The 23,219-nt window shown below is 43.1% G+C and overlaps 1 protein-coding gene across 4 annotated transcripts in view; it reads right to left on the bottom strand.

The window, feature by feature from the left end:
* Nucleotides 1-22,585, bottom strand: part of osbpl9 (oxysterol binding protein-like 9) — a 30,440-nt gene extending 7,855 nt beyond the window's left edge. Inside the window, exons 1-10 of one of the 4 annotated variants that reach the window (XM_072389548.1) lie at nucleotides 22,457-22,585; nucleotides 20,174-20,224; nucleotides 17,134-17,212; nucleotides 9,964-10,040; nucleotides 6,247-6,342; nucleotides 5,764-5,811; nucleotides 4,386-4,415; nucleotides 4,251-4,301; nucleotides 3,656-3,694; nucleotides 548-641 (exon numbers count right to left, since the gene is read on the bottom strand). In XM_072389548.1, coding sequence (XP_072245649.1) covers nucleotides 548-641; nucleotides 3,656-3,694; nucleotides 4,251-4,301; nucleotides 4,386-4,415; nucleotides 5,764-5,811; nucleotides 6,247-6,342; nucleotides 9,964-10,040; nucleotides 17,134-17,212; nucleotides 20,174-20,224; nucleotides 22,457-22,567 — 676 coding nt within the window. In that variant the 5' untranslated portion in view covers nucleotides 22,568-22,585. Of the gene's footprint in view, nucleotides 1-547; nucleotides 642-3,655; nucleotides 3,695-4,250; nucleotides 4,302-4,385; nucleotides 4,416-5,763; nucleotides 5,812-6,246; nucleotides 6,343-8,616; nucleotides 8,990-9,963; nucleotides 10,041-17,133; nucleotides 17,213-20,173; nucleotides 20,225-22,456 lie in introns of those variants that run through there. The other 3 variants (XM_072389550.1, XM_072389549.1, XM_072389551.1) reach the window with 3 other exon arrangements.
* Between the last annotated feature and the right edge of the window lie 634 nt (nucleotides 22,586-23,219).

The following is a 23,219-nucleotide window of genomic DNA, read 5'->3' as shown; positions in this document are numbered from 1 at the left end:
TGCAGCGTTCATTTTCACACCTTTTTCTTTTTTTTTCTTCTTTTGTTTAAGGTTAGTTACAGTCATCTGAACAAAATTAGAAACATCTACATCATGCCAGGGGATGAATGATAAAAATGTTCTGAATTAAGTCAGAAAATTAAATACAATCATGCAAAAATAAAGTAAACAATAGCAAGGGCAGTTGTGTTTCCGCACTTTGCTGTTTTTTTTTTTTTGTTTTTTTTTTTTTAATGGTCAGGAACTGCATCAATCTGCACCCCAGCACCGAGAGAGCATGAATCATATGCAAAATATTATGGTATACAAGGTCATGCTGCATTAAACTGCAACAAAGAAAAGAAATTTTGATTCCTGTTGACAGTTTGTGCTGCAGTGGCTCGTCTGTACAGCAGGGGGAGCCGTCGTCACTTTTGTGTTTAAGACACAACGTAACTTCTGCAGGTGATGACTGAGACTGATCACATCAGGCACACAGACAGGTAGCTCCCACACCCGAACACATGTGCAACAAAGACGTGGTGGTGGTGAGACAAACCTCCCGTACCTGTGGGTAGTGTGGTCTGTGTTGGCATTGTGGTGTTAACTACAGGGGTGTCCAGAGGGGGCTGGAAGATCCCATCCACTGGGTTGATGGTGCTCTGGACAAAGAAGAACAAACACAACATTGCCATCAACGACTAAAACATCTGCCTGACTAGACAGAAGACATCCTCTGTGGTGATCACACAAACCACTGCCTGCTTACCAGGTCTGATTGATGACCAACAAACAATGCTTCCACCACATGTGTGCCCACGTGTTAACCACAATTAAACACCCTTTCCTTTCATATCATATCATATCAAAGCAAGACGCCAACGTTAGCTCAGACCAATTATAGGGAAATCATGCGTGTGCGCTATAGATCAGTTTAATGATACACCAAAGTAATGAGAACAGTGAACTGAAATGATCCACCCAGTCCGGCCAGATCGATTTCCTTTCACTTCACATCATGCGAATCGTGCTACCAGGTTTTCACAAAGGTAATCAATGCGAAAACCAACAATGCTGGTTAGACATCTCTTGCTGATCTCCAGAATAAAGAAGAGTTCACTCTTCCGGACTGCAGTCCGAGTCTGTTGAATGTTGTAACGCGTGTCCTTGATTTCCCTGTTGTTAAAAAAAGTCTGTTGGGATATATCTGCAGTGGCCTCCCCTCAACATTATATGTTTATAGATTTGAATGAAGGCATACCAACCCCACACATAGACAAAATGTATCCCCTTTGCTCGGTTTAATGGGGTCACTGCCATCGATATCCCAACAGAGAGCCGCACTGACAACAAAAGGCGCTAAAACAAAATCATATCGACCCTTATACTCCAACAGCTCACCCTCAGGGCTCTTGGTAGCATTGAAATAGCATGTAGTCGTTGTGATGTGATATTCCATTATTTAAACTTGAGCTGGAGTGACTTTTACAGTTTTATTTTTATGGAAAAAGTGCTGAGATCAAAGATTAACAGGAACAGGCAGAGTGAGTCATTGTTAAGATTGTGTCTGGAGATACGGCCGAGAAGGAGAAGAACTGTGAAGTCATGTGGTCATTTGCTCCAGAATTGATTACTTTTGAAAGGAAAAAAAAAAACAGTTTGGTGTTTCTCTGTGTTTTTATCTCAATAAAACTGGTCGGACAGTTCAGCTCCGTTTGGCCTCTTGCTCACAAATGTCCCTCCTCCATCCGATCTTTTGCTTCATCCTCTGCTCTGCGCTGCTAAATGCAAGCCTCGTCCACGTGCCTTCAAAAAAGTAAGTCGAGGGCTACTAATTATAGCCAACTGCAGATGTTGGTCTGTCATGGTGGGGGGGGGGGACAGCCAGTCCATGGCCTAGCAAGCAGGAGATGAAGCAAATGAAAATGGAGAAAAGCAGTTGGGCGTTGGGTAGACTTACAGCTACAATGGACTTAAAAACCATGTCATGACCGATTTAAATTCTTAGGTGACTGCATTAAAACGGCAAGTAGCTCTTGCAATGGAGGGAGGAACCCTAAACCAATCACAGTGTGCGAATTACTTTGATGGCTTAAAGTCGATTCGTCTTCTTGTGAGCTTAATTCAAATTATTCGTGCACTTTGCAGCAATTTCCACGCAGTGCAGAGCGAGACAGCGTCAAGCTGCTCGTGTTTTAAGCAAAAGGGACAACAGTGAGTTTATCATCCGCTCCATATCATAGGAACACAGGCAAAGTGGCAGACATCTAGAGGTGCCGAAGCTTCGCATACATCTTGAGCAGCAAACCTAAGGCATATAAAACGTGCAGTCATACGAGTTGACAGAGCTTAAGCTGTGCTATTTATACGACATAATACTGTACTTAATGACCATGAGATTATAGAGGAGCAATCTGGCCTCTATCGCATTCATGCATCAGGAACCACACTTTAGGTTTTCTATATGGTCAACCATTATCTACAAACTGTTAACATCTTCCAAAGCAAACAGAGGGGTTTTAGATAGATTTTCTGCTTCCCTGTTAGCGGCTGGATTCTGATCATGGTATATTTGTATATCTCTCCATGCATGTTTCACTGGACTTCCTGCCCCCCTTTTTTTGTCTCTTCCATATAATCAACCTTACATACCCCTTATCCAACCTACCCAAGTAGCATTCAGATGCACGGAAATCCAATTTGGAAAATTACCTTCATTACGTTTCCTTTTTGACTAATCGAGAGTTGCTAAAAAAAAAAAATCACTGCATTTGCAAGCCGTGATGTCTGCAAAACAAACCTGCTAGTTGAGAAATAAGGAACACTCACACACTTGAAAATACTACCTTTCAGTTTGGCTTTCTGTTCCACTTAAAAGTTCATCACTTGGCAGCTCGCCCTGAATAACAGAGGTCAAAGTTTCTGTTTACGCCTGCATGTTGCGGTTCAATAAACACTGCCGTGCGACTGCCGTGTTTGTGACTGATTATCCATTACAAGCATGGCTCCAGTCTCCTGGTTTATATTTAGAAGATGCTGATAAGCGTGAGCACAAAAACCGCCTGCAAGATGAGAAATCAATCTAAAAGCACTAAACTGAATGCTTTGAAAAACGGTTGACAATATTGTTAGATAAACACGTGGCGATTAAAGCATGCATAGCTCCTGCTATGGCTTCTCAACATGAACACAGTGCACCTGCAGAGCCTGCAGAGTGCTCTCTGGATGGCCTTCCTGCCATTAGCGCTGAGCAGTTCAATAAGCAGGCGGCGTGAGCAGGATCAATCAACTGTAGACTAGTTAACCCGAAATTGTGGGTGAGGTGATGCGCAACACTCTTACATCAGGCATGCAAACACACGCAGTCTGACTTTGTGCAGATTACATGCAGGTTTTGTGTTTTTGATGAAAGAAAGGATAGTTCCCATCCATTGCTATACAAAAGAATTCAAATCTCTGATTAGATCAGGAAAGTAATGACTTAATCAAGAAGATAGCAGTGGCAGACATGAGGGAAAGAGCTTGATGTAGAGCTTATCTCCAAAATTACATGGCATGCACTAAAGATCTGATTCAGCAGCTTTTCTACAGGAAAATGGTAAATTATGCCAGAAGAGAAAGTTAGCAGCTGCTTGAATTGGAATTTTTGTCATGGACGGAAAGTGTTTAAACTTACTATAAGTCCGTTTGCGTGTTGCTGTTCGTTACTTTGGTCCTTAAAATTTTAAGAAGACAGTGTTAGACTCTGTGTGCAGGAAGGTTCAAAAGTCATTTCAAAATAGCATCCTGAGTGAGCCTCTGCGGTGAGATCCATCATTACACGGAGCTTCGTAATATTCCCCAACTTTCCACATGCAGCGATCCTTTCATCACATGGTAACATCTAAATTACTTTCATTAAAAAATAAATAAATAAATAGGACAGGATTGCTCTGTCATACCAATCGGTAAAGTCCGCTATGTGTCCTTAAATGCAATTTGTTAAAGTGTAGGTGGTTTAAAAAAATAAAAAAACGCCAGCCCAGACACACCTAACAACCACATGAAGCAGAAACGATTGCTCCACTTCCTTTCAGACAGCTGAATGGAACATGTGATGAAACGAGCACTGGGCTACACCCTCATCATCCACCGACCCAGATGGCAACTGTAAGCAGGGAACTACCCCGGGGACCCGATGTAACATACAGTGCACACCCATGGCGATCAGAATGCGATGGCACGGCAAAGTACAGAGACAGGAACCACGCGTGCGGCGATTTTGTGTTTACCTTGGCAATTTGCAGCAGTACAATACAGTGCTTGATGGACTCTACCATACTCTGAAAGAGAAAAACAGGAATCCGTTAACAAGGAACCCATTTCCAAACACAACAGGAAGGAAAATGTGTTAAGTTCTTACTTACACAAGTGGTCTCTTTCAAATTTTCTATTTTCTGCCAAAGGAAAAAAAAAAAAAAAAAAAAAGAGAGAGAAGAGAAGATATTTGGCTATAAAAATCAGAGCAAATTTCAGCACAGCGAGCACGAAAACACAGAGGCGAAGATGTCTGCCGCAACCTTTTTTCTTTTTTTTTGGGGAGTGGGGTGATTATTTCTCACAGTGAGCAGTTATCAACAAGTTTCAGTGACCAAAAGCTGGTGTTAAACCCAGAGAGGAAGTGCACACTGTCAAACCAGTAAAGAAAACGCACACAAGGTAAGTGAAACACCCTGAAACTCAACTACTTCCTCCAACAAAACCCAACACCTCAACTCTTTCAGTCACTGATCTTTGAATGAATTAACAAGTATGATAATCACTGGACAGCAGATTTTATATAAAATGCTGCACTTTGTACACGAGCATCCAATGCGTCTTACATTGCAGATGGATTATCTGTTAAAGCTGCAAATGTTAGCTAGAAAAAAACAAAAAGTTGAGGTATGCAACTGTAATCTGGTTGCCGATTCAATATTTAAATCCCTTTTCGAAGCAAAAGGTACACCTTTTTGGTTATAAATCTGAAGACAAAGTATTGTTGTTTTTTCTCTGTTAAGTTAAGTTAAACCATAGCAAAAGGCTGACCATCTGTAGTGGAAAACTACAGAAAGAAAATTACAAAGCTAAGTGGTTTAGAAACAACCGCTGGTTTAATCCAGCTGTTTTTATACAGGCCAACTAAAGACATTATAGTGATTATGTGAAATCATTGGGGTCAAATAAATGTGATCGGGCAACAGTTGAGCACTGGGACAGGCTAATGGCGTTCCAAAACCTAAACAAGTTTTTTTCTGAAACAGACAGCTCAACAACTGACTTTATCATAACCTAAACCTTGTCAGAGGTTGTGAGTCAATTCTTTTGTAGAGATAATTATCAATATTTCAAAGAAAATGTATATATAGTCATGTGGATGTCTTGCAATGCAAGGGAAAAGCACAAAAACCTGGACAGGGAGGAATATACAAGTGTACGTTACATTCTGTCTTAAAGGGTCGATTGAAAAGTAAAATAATCACATGTTGCTGCTTTGCAGCCAGAACCATGTGATCAGAGGACTGACACATGACCTGCCATTCAGATTAGGACAATATTTGGTGTGGGTGGAGGTGTCTGAAAGTTTAATACAGAACCAGTTTCAGTGCAAACAGGTGTGATGCATTTCTGTTTGTTTTTGCATTCTGAAAGCTTAACCGAAGAAGACCATCTGCACCGGAAAGGTATCATGCCATGACCTGCATAAAGCCCAGAACATGGACCGGTGTGCAGACACATTACCAGTGCTGTGCTGTGGGTACTCACTCTGCGCGACTCATCCTCTTTGCAGTCCTTGATCTTCTCATCAAACAGCTGTTTGAGAACAAGAGATGAAAAGGGTGAAAAAAGACAGGAGGGGGGTTATGAGCAGAGATGATTCCGCCGTCAGATGAGCATTTAAAGGATCAGAGGGTGAATCTGTGGCATAGTTTGGGCTCGAGAGAATGTGGTGAACAGCAGCGAGGTGTTCTCAGGAGCAGGACCATGAAGCTTCATCAACATGCTCCACCTGAGAGCACGTATGGCTGCAGTGTTTCTGCCCTGTCACCATGCTACCGCAAATCAAAGTCTTAACAACTACCGCTTTCTCAAAAAAAAAAAAAAAAGAGGCTCAAATCAGCGAGGAAGTACAAAAACAAGCAAAAGGCTGTGACAGAGAATAAATTACATGCCACGCTGACGATGAAAACACAGTGCGTTTTAGATTCCAACCTTGAATAAACAATCTGGTAACATATTGACTCCTACCTTTAACTGGTCAATCAGAATCTGAAGGTAGGCGTCAGCTTCGGCTAGTTTCTTGTCAAAGTCTTGAACGCTCGGAACAAATCCGGTCTCAGCCTCCTGTAGACGGGACAACAAACAAGGCTGAGCGTTAGTCCGTCCCTAACCAAACCCCCAGTGAAGTGCCCGCTAGTATTTGCATATTCAGAGTGAAATACGCAACCCCGATCAATAACCGAGGGCCCTGCTTTCACACGACACCCATTAATAAAATGATGGCTCGTCTCCTGACCAGACAGGTTTCAGTAAACTGCTCCACAAAATGGTGGACAGAAACATCAACAGTTCAGGAGAATCTTCCAGCAACGTGGCGCTGCACTAGGTGAGATACAGTATGAATGGGATTGTTTAAAGGCTAGCCTATATGAAAAGCCAGCAGGTCTGCCGGGCCTGAGTGGAGGCAAGCACATTTCAGGCTTCAACAAAACTATAAAGAAGAAGAAAAAAACAAAAAAACACAACAAAACAAAACAGGAAACTCAGAGCCGGGAAGCTTAGTCATAAACAGAGGGCTGTGTGTGTGTTTAAATGGGATGATGTGTGCATTCAAATTTATTGTTTGTTAATTAGCATCCCTTTATAGCCCCTAGTATCCACACATTAACGCACACGGAGCATTACATAATATCCATTAAAAGGCAATTACTAGACTATTGGCAAAACAGACGTGACCAGGAATTTGTCTCCATCTGTCCGAGTTCACCCAGGCACCCAGAAAAATCCAGCTGGCTGTGACACAAAGCCACAAAGTGGGATAATTGGCAGGTAAACGAATACAAAGCAAAGCAAAGACTTCCTTTAAAAAAAAAAAACAAAAAAAAAACCCTCCACATGTAATGCCTGAGCCTGTCAACAGCAAGGAGACTCAGAACCAATGACAGCACAATAACAACTCTACGTCAAAGCCAGAGCATTCAGCAGATGACTAACACTGCATGGGTTGGTGCAGTTTACAGCCACACAACAGCAACTCTGAAATGGAAAAATACAGAACAAACTCTTACATAGAACCGCAGTCAGAGGAGGAGGCAATCAGACTATATCCTCATCCTCTTACTGAAGTAAATCAAGCTCTTATCAAACCGTATTTGCTGCTGCCTCTGCCCCGGATTTGATGCGGTGCACAATCCCCATGACCCCTCTTCCCACTGACGGCAATCTCGTGGGAACATGAAGAAAAGCCATCGACCCAGCTACTCCGGCGTAAGACTTGCTAAAGTTTAAACATGGTAGCTTTATAGAGAGCAAAGTCTCCTTTAACCAAGAGCTGGGAAGCATGCAGTTAACAGGTCAAACTTCCTCAAAGGATCAAAGGTGCATGTACTGTTAGTTTAGTGCGACTACAGACAAAAACAGCTGCCAACAGTAGGACCTGAGCTAAAAATCTAAAAGAATGGTGATAAAAATGAGAATTGGTTCAAAGTCGCTGATCTGGTAAAACACCTGAGCTCATCAGAGAAACTGCTCTCTCTTTCAAGGAGGGTGTGGTAGCTTTTTACAAGAGGCCAGCAGCATGAGGCCGAAACATCAGTCCACTACTATTTAGTAGAGGCAGCACTCTAAAGGGTTTGAAGTGACACAGAGGAGATTAACGCCATCTGTTGCTTCAATGTTGCATCATAACATTAAAAAAACTAAAAAAGGCAGAAAAAAGCAAACTTATGAAACCATTATGGTTATATGCAAACATCAAGTCTGCATTTAGTGGAGGCACTGAACGTCACCCACAGACATGTTTGCATTATGAGCCTAAACGCACGTGAAAATAAACTGACAAAGAGCAGAAGATAGAAAGCCCCGCATTGTGAAAGCATAACAAACAAGACAAGAGACATAAGACACAGCCTCTCCTGTTATGTGGCGAGGAGTATCCCGTGTTTTGTCAACACACGCGATGTAGGGGAAGTGCCGCTTTACAGACCGAGTCGATAAGTTTGGAAGCGCAAAGTCAGACGCAGGTGACTGGTTTATAAACAGCGGCCGGGTGGCCTCGTCACTGCGCTCACGTCCTCACGGCTCCAGAAATATTCCCCAGACGTCTGCACCTCTGCTCCCACTCATTCCCACCGGCATCGCTGTCACACGGAGGGAACGTCTCTGAGCGGCTTGCACAGACTTGCACATAAACAATCGCACCCACCCAATCATTTGCGACTCTACAAACAAAGCTCCCACCGCGAGCTCGCCCTCCCTCCCTCCCCTCTCTCTGTGTCGTTCCACACAGAGTGACCCACTTTAAAATGCTGCTGCCCCAGCAGCGCTGCAGCCCATGAAGTTCTCCTCGTTGTGTTGCAGTGGGGTTTTTTTTTTTGTTTGCGTGTAGGTTTTACTTACAGGCTGCCAGGCTCCAACGAACATGCTGCATCAAACCCTGTGCACCTCTCAGGCTATTTAGCCTGACACAAGCTCCTTCTCTCTCTGCCGCTGTTATTTTTTCTCCCCACACCAACAAACCACAAGCTCTAGCGAAGTTAGCATTTTGCCTTTCTCAACATAGAATCAAAAAGAGAGCCTTCGTCCTCTTGCTCTGCCAAAATAAACCACAGCCGCCTTCAGACTGTGTGTTAGCTGGGGAGCCAGTCTGGCTACAAAATATCCTTCAGCAGCAGTTATCAGCTCAGCATTCGGTTTGAGGCAGACAGAGCCGTGTTAATCCAGGACCCTCCCCTGGCAGGAAGGGCACACTTCCTCTACACAGGCAGAAAAGAAAACGCAGCAGACGAGCACTAACAGCCACTCTGATTGGTTGGGGCAGCAGATGCAGATGTTTGGCTCATCAAGCAATCTGGCTTTGGGTTGGTTAGTTGCTGGGTCATGTGGTCCTACGACAGCAGCAAGCATAAGTGCATGTATGTGTGTGCGCACTGAGTGAGCAGACACACGTAGCACAGAGGGATTTGCCACGAAGGGAAGAGGGAGGAGGGGAGCAGAAAAAGGAAGGTAGGAGTCAGGGCAAATGACATGGTTGGTTATGAGGATGAAAAGGAGGCGAAGATGGGCAGGAGGAGCAGCATTTAGATGATGAAAGGAGGGAAAGAGGCAGAAAGGTTTGCTTTAGGGGAGGAGAGCAGGGGAGGAAGGTAAAGAAGAGACAACAAGAGAGGCAGAAAAGAGTATTGGCTGAGACACTCCGTAAAAACAGACACATACACCAGTGGAGCAAAAAAAACAAACCAAAAACACTGCCGGCAGGTCAGCAGTTTAAGAGATTTTCCATTAAACTAAAAAGGCTGGCTCCAAGACTCGCCACGTATTAACATCATCCTTTAACATGGCACAAATGTCAGCATTACGTCTAGTCAAACAGAACAGACTTACATAACCTCTCACCAAGAAAATCAGGTACAAATGCAGACAAGAACTCTTGATATGCAAACCAATCACATGGGAGCTGTGGTGTAGCACAGGATGTAATCTATGAAGCATGCAAATGCATACAATCCGAGGCTAAAGAATAACAGATTTGATATCTGGACACTATATCTATGTTTCTGTTTTATAATTCATCTTCACCAGCATACTTGGGTATAATTTGCTTTGAACGAGACCTACAAACACAGATGCTAACACTGGAATTAGAATGAACAGGCAGGTAAACATCAGGAGGCCCCATAGAGTAATGACTCTCTCTTGTAACTTGTCTCTTTGTAAAATGGATTATACACATATATAAACACATACCCGGAGCTGGAGGGTGTGACGGAGAATAGTTCCCTCTAAGGCGTGGATCCACTTCTCCCGTTCGTCTGCATCTCGGGCTGAGGACAGAAGCACAAACGAAGACGCCCAGTGAGCCATGTTTTCCATACAGACAGAATAAGAAGCCATTGCACTTGTGTTAAACACACGAGTGACAACACTGAAATGACATGAGAAGTGGTGACACAGTGATGGAAACTTCGTAGTCACCTAAAAGCTTTGCGATTTAATAAGCGCCATGAAAACAGTAAGAAAATTAATAAGTTATCACTGAGTTGGCAAAGCTTTAAGAGGCTAAAATAAATCTTCGGAGCACTTTTACACGAGGGATCCTTTCCAGAGAACAGTTGTGCAACATACAGCACACATTATGTTTTGGAAGTCCAATCCACACATAAGCCAACGTGTAAAAGTGACGCATCGTCTTTGGTGGTGTTTTTAGTGATGACAAACTACAGTAAGCCAAGACAAACACGAAAACCAGGAAAGAGCCAGATAAGCAGTTTCTTCATGATAACAACAATAGCTTAGTTTTGAGGAGGGATTTGAAGGAAGCTACAGACTTGGTGTGCCCGACATCAGGGGAAAAGAGAGGCTCTGACAGAAAAAGATCAAAAGGAATTATTATTATTTGAAAGACTGCCAAGATTTCAATCAACAGGACTAAAAGTACTCGAGGAATAAAAGAGAATTCCCTCCCACTTATCAGCATTGAATTTAGGGAAATATAGTGACATCCAGGATTTAAAGTCAGAAAGAAAACAGAGATTAGCAAGGTTGCAGGGATCTGCAGGTTTTATCAGCATGTACAGTCAAGAGTCATCAGTGAAAAAGTTGTAATGCACATTATGGACTTAAACAAGCCGGCCAATAGAAATAAGGGGGCCAACGACTTGGCCCTGTGGTACACCACCAATCAGCTGAACCATTAAGAGGTAAAGTTGTTCAACTTGAAAAGAAGTTTATATTAGACAGACATGAGCTTAATTCCTACCCAGGACTGTGAACTGTGCACGAGGATGTTGGGATCGAGCATCAAAAGCAGCACTTAAAAAAGCAGCACTTAAATGTAAAAGAAGTTGCAGCACACGCGTCATCATTTTCAAATTCAGCAGCATCTGATCAAATTCAGAAGTGCTCAGAATCTGACTGAAATAAACACTGTCGGTAGGTCTTGGTAAGTACTTTTTCATCATCAGCGTTGATAGCCTGCCCTGCATATGATAGGCATGGGTAAATCAATACAAAAAGAATAAGCTCCCACTTCTATGACGCTTGTAAAATTAAGCCATTAAAGCGGCCTCAGAGAGGTGAGTCTGTACTGTTTCCTAAGTGTTGCTGCGCCCTCAAAGCAAAGACGGAGAACAAACAGGCTCCCGGCGACATTAAAAGGTGATTCTGTAAAGGTTCTGGGACATGCGAGACACATACGCAAACGTGAAATGGCTCCCGCATGTTTTGCTGGAGTTGGTGGCGTACAGAGATGCCGTACTTTATCCTCAAAACACAGACTAGATTTCCTGAACTCCTAATTTGTGTTCTTGCACAAAAAGCAGCTGTTTTCTGCTTTCCACATGTAGATGGTGGCCACTCCAAAAGGGATGGGAGAGTTTAAAAAACACACGTGTGCTTAAATTGGCTGGCAAACTATATTCCGTTCAAGAGTCACTTTTCATCGAGCTGGAGACAAGACAGCAGAGCAGAGGAACGGTTGTGGAAGCACAGAGGCTGAGCTGTGCCACAGCAGAAAAGCTTTTAAAGACATTAAAAGGCAGCCGAGGCTCAGGCCCATCCACTCAGACAGCGCCCTCAAAGCCTTCTCACTTTCCCTTCAGCCAAACAGACTCTCCACAGAAGCAGATTATGGCAGCTAATGTCGTTTAGCTCTATTCATGACAGGAAAAGACAGTAGTACAGCCATTCAAGAGAAAACAAGGACTGGAACTGTGCGAGCTGCGTTGAATATTTGTCCAAGTGTAAGATTTACTTTCCCAGGCAAGCGTGAGCATTTAATCAACTCCAAAAAAAAATCCACAGCTTTAGCAAAGACAGTGGCCATGACAACCTATCCTGTTAATCGGGAGTTAAACAGTCGGACAAGTTATACGATATTCAAACATTCACATGTCTTCTTCATTAAAAGGACAAGGCAAAGCTTTAAAACTGTGACCATCATATCCAGCAAACGAGTCTGTGTCAGTCCAGTGTTGGTGGTGTTCAGGATAGTTCAACTCATGGAGAACTTTCTAAGATATCTAAAAAGCTTTTTTTCCATCCACCCGTTTTCTTTACAGAAAACAAGAACATGCTGTGAAAACAGTTTGCAGTCCTGTACAGAGAAAAGCGGTTGCGGGGCTTGTTATGAGCTAGTTTGCAGCATTGTCTAATTTAATAGAGGAACAAGGAGAACAGAAGTCTAAAAGTCACATAGTTAAATGCTTTTCCTCTTTTAACTGAGCACAAATCCGACACCAACTACTTAAGAGAGGAGTTTTACAATGCTGTTTCAAGCCTGTAAGAATGTATCATAACCTCAGCTGCAAGGTAGTGTCGTAACTGAGCACAGTGTGCATTCTAAACCCAATTATTGTGGGCTCTGATGCCTCTCTGATTGAGAAAAGCATACCAAAGCCTTAAGAATAAGCACATAGAGGTGGTACTGTATCAAACACCAAGACACTCTGATGTGTAAACTCGCACACAATTTCCTAATGACTACTGGGGCCCTACCAGTTACTGGATCAAGACCCTTAATACATACAGAGCACGGATAATCGCGTGACTGCCAAAGTGGCTGAAAATAAGACGCATGAATACTGCCGCCAAAAGAAATATTCAGCTTCCACATATAGACAAAATACAGAGTTGCAGCCTGACGTCAGTATCGATACAGACAATGGACGTAACCTCTTCCACAGTATAGGGAACTGATACTGTGGAAAAGATCACAAACGGCTGCAATAAAGGTTATGAGTTATGTCAAATGTCACATGATGCAACTCACCCCACCACCACCGAGTGGCAAAAAAAACCCAAAAACTTTATGGATAAAAAGATTGGTAGTAGTAAAAATATACATATATTTACTGGAAAGGCAATACGAATAATATATATATATAAAAAAAACCTCTGACAGTTCAGTAAACTAAACCTTGATGCTTCCTTAGTGCAGTGGTTTATATTTTACTGCGGTTATACATTTACAGTTTGTAACCAGGATTACACATTTTCAATTCCACTCCAGCAATTCCACTGTTGGACTTTAACACCACTTTCCGACTACGGTGCATTTTACCCCGTTCAAGACCAAGGGTCAGCATTCTTAAACATTTAAAGAGCCATTCTGACCCCTTTCCCACAGAAAAGAAAACCATTTTGAACTCCCGAAAAATGTTTGGCCTACCGGCGGTCGAAAATCTCACCAAATCGCGTGACGGCGGGTGTCGCAAAGCGGCGGTTGTGACGCATATTTTGAGCGACAAAAAAAAAAAAAGAAGAAAAAAAAATCAAACACGTTTTGTTTTAATGTTACAATATCACCATAACCTTCAAATTTGGAATTACATTTAAACAAAAACAACAACGAACTAAAATAAAAATATTTACTTCTTAATAATTTTCCAAAGCCACAGAAAGCCGCAGCAGAGCGATGAAACAGCCACAAGCGGCCCCGGAGCCGCGGGTTTGCCGATCCCCGCTCCAGACAAGCACAAAAACTACTGATATTTGTTTTTTATTTATTTTGTACTCTATTGAATACGATAAATCTGTACACTCTATAAGAAAAGAAGTGTGCCGACATACTGCTTGCATCAGCTAATATCCACATAAAAAGTTTTTTGTTCTATTGTTTACTTTATCTGTCCTTGACCAACTGGAGAGGAAGCAGTTTTGTGATTAAATCTGTCACTCTATATAACTCCTGCGGTCTGGAAGATTATGATGAAAACCAGCTACAATGTAGGACCATCAAGCTACTGATCGATACAGTCACCTTGACCGCAGGTAACGTCAATGACGGGTAGGCAAAGACGCACAGATGTAAAATCTATAACACACATGTTCAGTACAGACAAACAAACTTGTACAAGGAAAACAGCAAGCTAACAGCACCGGTGATGTAGTCTTATTCAGAGGCTTTTCCCCTCAATTATCCATCACAATCATTTCCCTTTAGAACGTTCAGCTTTTTCCTCATAATGCGGCTGCTCCCTTTATTCAAACTGCCTTTGTGAATTATTCATCCCTAGCCTTGTATTTTTCCTCCTGCCATCTTCAGAATAGCTGATGGGTCATGCTCCAGTGGATAGACCAGAGAGTTTGATGTTGGACTGCACCCTGTCAAGACCGTGACACTACAGGAACCTAACTGTGTTGCAAAGAAAAGGCAAAGAAAGGAGGGGAGAGGGGGACTAATAAGTATCTGTCCAATAATTTGATCATTTCATGCATGATCACACGCCAACAGGGCAGGGAAAAAAATATTGTATTTAAGTGTTGGAGATGTAGGTGATTTGTTAACTGCAAAGGCAAGACTAAACACTTTCCTGAGAGAACAGAGTTGAAAGAAATAAGAGAAGAAAACAGAAGAGACAGTGCAGGTGATATCAAGTTGAGGGAGAACCCAGAGGAGTGGAGACAAAGAACATGAGAGGATCTCTCATCCTGGACTGATGGTCTGGGTGGCCTAACAAGGAGGGAGGAGAAGACTGGAGATTGATAGCTTCCGCAGATAAGAAGAGACGAGCAAAGAGCAGCGGGGAGAGTGGAAGAGGGCTCCTACGGCATCTATGATGCATCACTGAGAGAGTGGGGCAGATGAATAATGGATGCTTCTCTAAATAGTTGGAGAACAGAGCTCTACTCATGGCAAGTGGTAAAAGGTAAGCTCTGAAATATGATTCAGACTGTCCCATAACAAGAAGCAGCATGGCCCAATCCATAAAGAGTCCATCTAATACACTGTAACAGAACCTGTGAGCTGCAGGAAGATGCAGCAGTGAAAACTAAATTCTGATCTTGCTCTGTAGTCTTTCTAAACCCGACTTATTCTCGACAAGGATACTCAGTCCATCTCACAAAATCCATACCTTACCCCAACTGGAAATCGACTGCATAACATGATCAGACTAAGATAGACAGAGAATTCTGCTCCTGCAAAAACATCCGCTGCATGTCTTCACATCAGTGCCCACAACTGATGGAGACGGAACATACGTTCTGTGCCAGTTTTCATGCTCATCCTCCAGCGGTGATGAATGAGATGCTCTGCTGGGAATCTGGAGGACAGAGATCTATAGCAGTGACATTTCACCCCCACCCCCTCGAACTAAAATGACTGCCGTAGAGGGTCGCAATGTGATGCAGTTTTAGGAGGTCCGTGCAAGAATATGCTGCTTCCAAAGATCATTCGGCCCTGAAATATGATCTTTTTATACTCCAGTATCTACAGACTAATCATCATACTTACATTATAAGTGCAGGCTTTTCTTTATTATCTGGGTTGCCACAAAAAAGAAAAGAAAAGAAAAACAGCTAGAAATAACAAAGGTTTTTGAAACTGGTGATTTTTGATTTGGGCTCTTCAAATAAGAACAGCGCTTGCATACATCACTGGTGGCAAGGCAAGTTTATTTGTAGAGCACAATTCGAACAAAAGGCGATTCTAAGTGCTTTGGTGCTCTCTCAATACTCAGATATCAGCCAGCAGCTTGACTCAAAGAGCTCAATAACTGAATTGCATCTTTGACACGCCAGGGCATTACAGCCGACACCAAAGCCTGATTAAAAGAGGCTCAGAAAGTTCCAGAATAAATTAGGATAGTGACATTTCAGCTATTGCTCTCAAACAGACACATCACTATGTTGATATGCATACAACTCCAATCCACCCTGAGAAAAACTCAGATCAAATGATGGTTTAGTCGGTCCAATATTACCAGTAAACAGTGTGAGCAAGCACCAATAATAACAAGAAGAATTTTACAAACATACCATGGCTGCACATCTGGAATTCAGGAATCTGCACAGACGCTGCTGTGCTTCATAACTGCTTCACGTAGAATCTGCTTCACACGGCTCTGAACTGTCCTTAAACCTCTATCTCAAAGCAAAGCACCAGTGTGCTGCACGGCATTCTGCTCCACCATAACTCAACATCCCAGATGAAAAACAAACAACGCCTCCTTGCGATCCTTTCGCACGGCGCTGGCATGCATGCTGACCATGAGACGTGCACGATTTCCTTCTTACCCTTGCGTTTGTAGAACCACAGCATACAGCTTCGGAACACAGACATGGGAGAGGGCATGAAGGAGGTGAGAAGGGCGGGGGGCCCATGGACTGTGGCAAGTGACTCTCGAGGCGGAGGAGGGGGGTGGTGGTGGTGCTAGTGGTGAAGTGTGCGGGTTTTGGTGGTGGCAAAATGGATAGGAACGTACAAATGGAAGGACAGAAATGAAAGAAAGTCAGAGGAGATTAGTTAAAGACCTGGCGAAGTGTTAAGAGTAAAAGAAGAAAAATAGGGAGTCTGCGGCGTACTGGAGTGGAGAGCTCCCTGTCAAAAAGGAGGGAAGGATGGACGGGACGGGAGGAGGCAATCCTGCCCCTGTGGAGTGACTGCTTGTAAGACAGCGAGGAGCAGCAGCGGTGCAGCAAAGGGTGAACAGCAGCAGCAACCAGAAGAGACCTGAGCTCAGCTCCCAGCTCAGCAGTATTCTCTTATTATTCCCAGAGGCTCCGCTGCCGAGACTCAGGAGCAGCAACCTTCCTCTTCTGCCAGAGTCAGGAGGGCCGATGGAAAAAAAAGAAAAAAGAAAAAAGAAGAAGATCTCACTTGGTCGTTCTGCTGTGGAGGATTTCGTTCAGCTTGGATTGGAACAAATAATTTCTTATCTTTAAAAAAAAAAATATGTCAGTCCAACTCGGAGGAGCTACTTAGAAAAGGAAGAAGCAGCTCAGATGCCCGCTGAACGATTTGACACCGTGTAGATGCCTCTGTGTTGCACGCATTTCCTGGCTTTAGAGCAAACCAATCCAAGTCTTTGAAAGGTGGGGAGGGAAAGAGGAGCGAGAGAGGGAGTGATAGACAGCAAACCAACAGCACACAGATGTAGAAGCGATTCCAGAGAAAGGGAGGCAGCGATGTCTCACCTTGGAAATGGAAAGTCTTCTGGTCCACAGTGATGGTGAATGTGCTGTCGTCCTCGTCATCAATGCCGATCACAGCTCCCTGGGCAAACAGAGAGGGGAAAGGAGGCAGTCAGACACCAGGACACATCATACTCCACTTTCCATTCTCATCCTCATGCCCTCCACATGTCCCTGACTAGCCCTTTTATCGGTAAATAAGTCTCCTTAAACAGCTCACTCTCCCTCCTTTTCAAAGCTCCATCTGTTCTTGCCTTATCATCTCTTTCAAACATTCACAGCATTTCTCTCTTACACGCATACGAGTGCAGCCTTTTGGAGAGAGAAAGGGAGGGGAGGAGGTGGGATTTGGGAGACCGAAGGAGGAGAAAATGCACGGGAGGGTGGAGGGAGACGGACACCAGGGACCAACAGCAAGAGGCAGCCAGCAAGAAAGAAAGAAAAAAAAGGACCGCAGAGAAACGGCCTGCTGGCTGGAGCTGGAACACAAGCTCCTAGCAACATTGACAGGGGTGTCGGACCCAAACTAAATAATGAAAGCAACTACACCAAGATGGGGCGGATGCAATAATACGAAAAGTTCTCAGAGCAGAAAACGACACCCTTGAAAAGTTACATTTTAAGCTGAACTCTGTCCAAAGTTAAATATAAAAGACTTTGTGCAGATAAGACATTTTGCTTAGGTTTCTGAAACAGATTTAAAAAAAAAAAAATCACACAAGACACAATGATGACAAGCTGACGTAGTCTCTGCTGCTGAAAAGCCCGCGGAGAGACTAAATCTTGTGCCTTGTGCCTTGTGATGTTCTGTAGCGATGAGCCTCGACAAATTAATAACACAAGATCCGACTGGGCTTTTTTCAGAAACGACCCCACGCTTACTTTTCCCCCTGAACCTCACAAGATATCCTTTTGGAAAGCTCCTAATATCATAGGAAGGTTGAGCAAAAAGAGGGAAAAAAAAAGAGAGAAAAACTAACAATCAAAATGACTTTCACTGTTAGTGCTTCAAGCAAGATGAGACTAAGCCAAAAATGACGGTAGAAAGTGGGGAGGGAACAGGGAAGCTAATAAATGTTCCCTTTTAATCTCGCACACAGCATGTCCACTCATGACATTAACCGCATGTTAACTGCAGGCTAATTCATGGTTAGGATGGGTAAAACCCACACGGCAGGTCTGGGCATCTTAGGGTTCCTGAGGGGGAAGAAATGAGAATGCAGGATTGAGCAGAAGGTGAAAGTCTGCAGTGTACAGTCGCTGCGCCGTGGCCTCATGCTTCTGTGTCTGTATTTTTAGGTCAGCAAATGCGGTAGGAAACTGAGGGACAAAAATGGTGTCAGGTTTTTGATAAATGTGCATGAGTCACAGACAAGCGTGAAGGTTTCACTAGTTAAAATGAAGCATGTCACACGAAACAGGAACAAGGAAGTCATTGGCTTTAAGGGAGTTCTGCGAGTGTCGGTGGGTCAGTTACTTGCAAGCTAGAGGTGGGTATAGTTTCATTATGGACTTTATTCTATCATTTTTTACTTCTATTGCATTCTTTTCATTTTAAACGAGGTAGCTCTTTTTCACAAGCCCCCGATGGACTTATGGTTTATAACCCTGATGCTGACGGAATAATCGAGCAACTATCACAACAACCTGTTAAGAGCTCTGGTTTCACAGCCAACTTAAACAAGACTAAGCATGCTTGCCTTAGCAGGACCACGGACTAAGGCTTTAGAAAGAAACCCCCCCCCCTCCAAAAAACCAAAACTGAGACCGACACAGTCAGCTCAGGCTTCGGTACAACATACCATGCAGCTATCAGAGTTTTTTTTAAAACAGTTTTCCACAAGAGCAAATATTCCTTCTCTGGCAAAACATACATCATAAGTTTACCTCTAAGTGTATAGTCTGTTGATCAGTGTTTGAACAAGTCCGAGGGAAGTAACTGCTGTCGATAGCTCGTATCAAATCGCTGATCCTGCCACAAATAAACCCTTGTTCTTTGGCTGCATAAGAATAAATAACAGGTAGTTTTTCCCAGGTAGCTTCAGGAGATACTTCCTCCCTTCAGTTAGAATCGAGGCTAAATTTTCCAAGTAAAACGGCTTTTACCTAAACTCCTAAACTCATTTGAAGCTTTACCATCTTGATTTATCATCCACCATCCTACGAATAACAGAAAGACGAGTGAGAGCGCTTGTTGACGTACCTGTAATGGCTCTGACACATCAAACTCTGGGTCTGATAAAAAGCAGGATTAGAATGAGGACCAGAAGTGCGAACCTAGTTCTCTATCACTTTTCTAAACGCTCAAATATACAGAAAGACTTGGAGCAGGCACCGTAATGAACGCTTTCAAGCAGGAGAGGGGGCTGCGGCGGCTGAAAGAAACAGACTGTTTCAGTCGATCGGTTCCAGACATGCAACGGTGACATCAGCCCAACCTTTACTCTCAGTTGTGTCACGTTAATACAAACAGTGACCGACTAACTGACCTTTGCACTCAGCTAACATTGATATCCATTGCTGGGACATGCCTGAAAGTTCATCATCAGAGAAGACCCGACTGCAGCAACACACCAATTCATCTCGTAAGGAAGGAAACATTGATGGTATTTAGTTGAGTCAACAGATACTTTCCTACCTCACGTGTCCGACCACCTGGTAGCTTCCGTCACCACAAACAAAATGCTACTTGTTTTCCAGAAATAAGAGACCATTCTTGCAGCACAAAAGCTCAGTCCCTCATAAAAAAAAAGCATTCTCAACTGCATTAAGATCCTTCCTTTCCTTACATAGGAGAAAAACAGGCACAGTAGTGAGGCATCTGCCACCATCTAGTGGACAGAGAAGAACAGCGCCGTACTGCGTCCACACTGTTAGCCTGCTTCTGCTGCGGAGAGCTTCTACTGTCAAAGCAAATCTGGTCAGAGTCACGGAAAAGCTTTCAGATACTTGGTAAAGCAGGCCACAGAAGATGCAGAGTGTGCAGTTTATTGACAGATGATGGGGGGGGGGGGGGGGGGGGGGGGGGCATTAAGAATCTTACCCTGAGTCGCACACAGCCCCTTCTGGATCCTCGCATCATCTTGTCCTTCGACTGCAAACCAACAACAGAAGGAATGAGGAGGTTAATACAGTCGTTACACAAAAGGAAGCCCCAGCAAATTATATTAGCTATATCTATTAAAAAAAACATTTCAGTGAAAAAAAAGCACTGGATAAACAACAGCTGAATTCTCTTCAGCTGCTACGTTAGTGTGCTGTTAATGTGCACGTGTGCTATGAGAGCACCATTGTAAAGTACATTAATATCATCTGTAGGACAAATGCCTGTTGTGAAAAAGGCCTGTAAGAAATACCATGTGCAGTTGATCATTTAAGTTATTTTAATTCAGTCTTCATTAAAAGAGGCCAGCTCCATATCAAATGCACAGCTAACTGTTGTCCTGTATGCTATGAGGCTATGAAAATGCTATGAAAATCAATGAGCCAACACTCTCCTCTCTTAGGTTGGGTTATCTCAGTCAGGCCATGTACTTCAATATAACTCAGGGGAAAAAAAATGTATTGTCATTTAAATCAATATAATGCAAGCAAGCTTGAATTTGAAATATAGGCTTTAAAACATAATTGTACATAAGGGAATTTAACACCTCCCTTTTAAACCGATTTATCAAAGCATGGGAAAGAGCTTTATACATCTTCTTAACGCTTCTTTCACCATTATCGTTTCATATGACACAGAATAAGATGCCTCGCACAAAGTCCAGGTTTGGAAAATAAGTAAGGAAATCTACCATAGTAGTGAGCCATCTGAAGCAGCTTCATCTTCAGACGTCTCACACGAAGCAGCCAAAGTAACATTTCAGATTAACAACATCTCTAAAAAGTGATGCATTTTCCCCTCTGAATATCACACACCATTTCATTTCAGCAAGTGCTCAAATGATCCAATATCTCACCATCAATGAAAAGGTTCAAGAGGTCAAAACTAATTTTTGGATCGTTCCTTTCTTATTTGCCCTGCTCTTATCTCTCTGCCCTTCAGACTTATCTGGTGTCGCAGTAAACAGAACCTCTAGATAAAGTAGTTCAAGCAGCTCCACCTCCACACGCAACAATAGTAACAGCCTCAGTAAATTATTACATAATATAAGTTACTGAAGCAATATTATTCAGAGGAACCAACAAGTATTTAGAATACCAATAATGTTAAGGGTGTAAATGCTATTTCCACCACTGACAATGTCCCACAACCAAGCTACGGACATTCATTTTTCTTTAAGAGTTGGTTTTCATTATGCTCGCAAAATAGGCAGCAGATGCTCAAATTGGACAGGTTTGAACCGGCAAATGCTTTGGCTTTTTTTCCCCTAGTGAATTACTTCAATTATTGATTTATTGTTGACACACCATCTGTTTTTATTCTGAAATATTTGTCCCGCTACGTGTTGGTTTTCTATATTGAAAATGTTGAAGTTGCAGATTCATGCTGAGCTGCTTGTGTCATAACAGCAGATCTGTTCCCACGTCTAAACTTAAGCTCAAACTTTCATGCAGCTAAACGAGTGGAACCCCCCCCCCCCTTTTTTTTTAATGAGGGCTTGAACAAGTTCCTATGTAGGTTATATCCCTGGAGGACAATGAAAATGGAGTCAGTGAAATCCCACTGCCATGCTGTGTACTGGAAATGTGCAGAAGATGAAATAATCTGGTCACCCAAGCAACTTTGTGAGAGCAATGCAGAGCTCTAGGTTGCTGGTCTCTTTACATCTTGAATCATTAACACTGACACTGACAGTTTTGCAGCCTACTTCACTCTTGACGTCAAAAGCCGATCACAGTGCTGTACATTACTTGCTATTGATCAAACATCTAACTAGCATTCACAGTGCTCCCGCGGTACAGGCTTAGCCTTTACTACCAAACCAGAAAGTGTTTTACTCTTATTTGATTCTCAAGGACTAGAGCCGTCTCACCAACATACATACACAAACGTCTAACTCCCCTTCTACAGTAAACTTATTCTTGACACTGTTTTTCTAGAATGTGTATTCCTGCTTTTAGCTTATCGAGCTAGCTGCACTGGCGGAAGTATGGATATAAAGAAGCCACCCTATTCGTCAATTAGCTCTCCGGGGCCACTGCTATTGGCCAATAAGTGGATCAATCACCGAAAGACTAGCCTCTTTATGCCAGCTGAGACTCCCAACTCCTGACAAACACAAGGCCCTATCCCACTTCTGTTCAACAAACAGCGACAACTTCTTCCTGGTAACCGCTCAACCAGACCACTTTAACATTTAAAAACCTGGAGAAATGAACATACCGTGTAGTATGACAGTAAGCCGGCATTGTAGTCCAAAACAAACCAACGATACTGCCAACCTTTCATGACGTTAGTCCACTTACTAAGCGGCCCCTCCATGATGGACGCCATCTTTACAACAGGCTACCGTTGGGGCGGAGCCGCATATGGTGTGGGCTGGCGTCACGGGCTGGATGCTGCTGAGGGAGACGGTGGTGATGATGATGATGATGATACCCCATTAATATACTTAGAGGAACAAGTATCGAGGTTCTTCTTTTGACTCTAAATATCGTACTGTAAAACCCTCAATTACAAGTAAAACTCCTATTAGAGAGATAAACCTGCTCTGGTAGGTGCCGTCAAATACATGTAGGCTACAAAATGAATCAAAACACGATGTGGCATTAGTTCTTGCAACTTTCAAGACAACAATCTGAGCATTATCTAAGCGTGAGGCCTCTGGAAAACCTCTCATGTAATGCTCCCTTAAATCTACCTTTGGGTTTGATGAGACATTCAAACGCACGCTGGGTTGTTTGGTGAAACCTTTTTGAGCCTCTTCGGGAGAACCTTACAATGTACGCTGTCGGCTGTTTTGTGAAACACCTTAAGGGAACCTTTCCTAAAGCTTCATCGAGCGTAATTCCAGAAAGGTTATGAAAACTTTTCACAGTGGCCACTGGGAACGTTCCCTGAACTCAATATTTTTTGCATTTAGCACTTTCAGTCCTCAGGTGCACCGTGCTCCGCAGTGGCATCATTGTGCGATACTTTTATTTGG

Source organism: Leuresthes tenuis, unplaced genomic scaffold, assembly GCF_036924035.1.
Source record: "Leuresthes tenuis unplaced genomic scaffold, fLeuTen1.0.hap1 SCAF_7, whole genome shotgun sequence".
Taxonomy (NCBI): Eukaryota; Metazoa; Chordata; class Actinopteri; order Atheriniformes; family Atherinopsidae; genus Leuresthes; species Leuresthes tenuis.
Note: the sequence above shows the minus strand (reverse complement) of the source record. Positions and strands in the feature narration are given on the sequence as shown.